The sequence below is a fragment of the Sander lucioperca genome, chromosome 24, assembly GCF_008315115.2.
Source record: "Sander lucioperca isolate FBNREF2018 chromosome 24, SLUC_FBN_1.2, whole genome shotgun sequence".
NCBI lineage: Eukaryota > Metazoa > Chordata > Actinopteri > Perciformes > Percidae > Sander > Sander lucioperca.
In genome coordinates, this window is record NC_050196.1 from 17080163 (window position 1) to 17082662 (window position 2500).

The 2500-nt window shown below is 44.4% G+C and overlaps 1 protein-coding gene and 1 long non-coding RNA gene across 10 annotated transcripts in view; one reads left to right on the forward strand and one right to left on the reverse strand.

Annotated features, from left to right (window-relative positions):
* agap1 (ArfGAP with GTPase domain, ankyrin repeat and PH domain 1) overlaps positions 1–2500 on the forward strand; it is a 258806-nt gene that overhangs the window by 224034 nt on the left and 32272 nt on the right. For all 9 annotated transcript variants that reach the window (XM_031291629.2, XM_031291628.2, XM_031291630.2 and 6 more), the window contains one exon: positions 2292–2446. In XM_031291629.2, the coding sequence (XP_031147489.1) occupies positions 2292–2446 (155 nt within the window). The remainder of the gene's footprint in view (positions 1–2291; positions 2447–2500) is intronic.
* The window catches only part of LOC116044458, a 21390-nt gene that overhangs the window by 11402 nt on the left and 7488 nt on the right, over positions 1–2500 (reverse strand). The window lies entirely within an intron of this gene.

Below are 2500 nucleotides of genomic sequence, written 5' to 3' on the forward strand. Positions count from 1 at the left end.
CATGCACAGACACACACACACACACTCTCACTCACACAGACACGCACACACAGACATACACACACACACACACAGACATGCACAGACAGACATGCACAGACACAGGCACACACACAGACATACACACAGACACACACACAGACATACACACAGACACACACACAGACATGCACAGACACACACACACACAGACACACACAGGCACACACACAGACACACACACACAGACACACACACACAGACATACACAGACACACACACAGACACACACACAGACATACACACACACACACAGACATACACACAGACACACACACAGACATACACACAGACACACACACAGACATGCACAGACACACACACACACAGACACACACAGGCACACACACAGACACACACACACAGACACACATACACACACACACACACACACAGACATACACACACAAACACACACACAGACATACACACACAGACACACACACACACACACACAGACATACACTCACACACACACACACACACACACAGACACACACACACACACACAGACACATCTCAAAAAACGTCGATAAAGGCGACAATCCCAACTCAGAGTTAGTAGAAAGTAGTTCCCAGTAAAACAACAGCATTGGATGAAAAGGTTTTAGTTAAACTTTACAGATACATATATATATATATATATATATATATATATATATGTGTGTGTGTGTGTGTGTGTGTGTGTGTGTGTGTGTGTGTATACGTATATAGTTTAGTCACTTTGGATCCAACCCATCACAGTGAAAATATCTGTCTATAAATTGTACTTTTTAAAGTCAAAAGCAACTTGATTTCCTTTTTTAAAAACCACAAATCCAGTTACCTTTTTAATATATTTTGAGATATATTTACACTTTAGCTTCTTGCATGTTTGAAGGTGTTTTTGGGTGAACTGTACCTTTAAACGTGCCGACATTTCAGACCTTCTACGGCTGCTTTAAAGAAGTCAAAGACCTTAAGTCTTGTACACAAACTCGTCTAATTAACTCCGGATTGTCCCGTTAACCTCTGAGGGGGTTCTGGGTAATAGACCCATATGTTTTCCCCTCTGCACACGCCTGATTGTAATGACTGACCCCTCGGCAGAGTGGGGGGTTCGGGGTCTTTCAGGGGGTTCACAGCGGTCTGTAATTTGGGTGACATCCTGTCTTCAGGGTTAGGTCACACTGCAGGTCAGAGGAACAGGTGTCCTTCAGTCCTTTGTATCGATGGAAAGACAAATACCAGAACATACGTACACACACACACACACACACACACACACACACACACAGAGACCTGTCTGTGTGTGCTTCAGTTCTAGTCTGATTAATATGGGATCCAGTTTGGATGTCGACACAAAACGCTGGATGAGGCAACAGAAACAGCGACAAAAGAGACAATAACGTGGAAAAATAAACTAATACGTTGAACAAAGTGGAAAACATGTTGAGAAAGGCGACAAAAATAAACATAAACCTCCATAGAAGTGGAATAACTGTATATATGTTATGCTGTTATTTAAACACACACATAGACATACACACTGACACACACCCACACACAGACACAGACACACACCCACACACAGACACACACACATAGACATACACACACACACACACACACACACACACACACAGACATGCACACACACACACACACAGACACACACACATAGACATACACACACACACACACAGACACACACTCTGACACACACACACACACACACACACACACACACACACAGACATACACACACAGACACACACACATAGACATACACACACACACAGACATACACACATAGACATACACACACACACACACACACAGACACACACACATAGACATACACACACACACACACACACACACACACACACACACACACACACACACACACACACACACACACACACACAGACAGACATACACACAGACACACCCACATAGACATACACAGACACACACACACACACACACACACACATAGACACACACACACACACACACACAGACACACACACAGACACACACAGACACACACTCTGACACACACACACACACACACATAGACACACACACAGACACAGACACACACACACTCTGACACAAAAAGACGACAAAAACCGTGATGAAAGCACCAAAATGTGTGTGTGTGTGATATTTTAGTTTGGATGTAACTTAAAAGCCAAATGGATGAATCTGAATATAAAAGCTTTTCTGGGTTCCTGTCCTAAAGCTGGATCTTTTCTCTGGGACAGAACAAGAGGAGAACTTTGAGTTCACCATCGTGTCGCTGACGGGCCAGACGTGGCACTTTGAAGCCACTTCGTACGAGGAGCGGGACGCCTGGGTTCAGGTCATCGAGAGCCAGATCCTCGCCAGCCTGCAGTCCTGCGAGAGCAGCAAGAACAAGGTGAGAAAGCTCTCCGTTAAATCTCACGTCTAGTCACAGAAGTCTGGAGCAGCT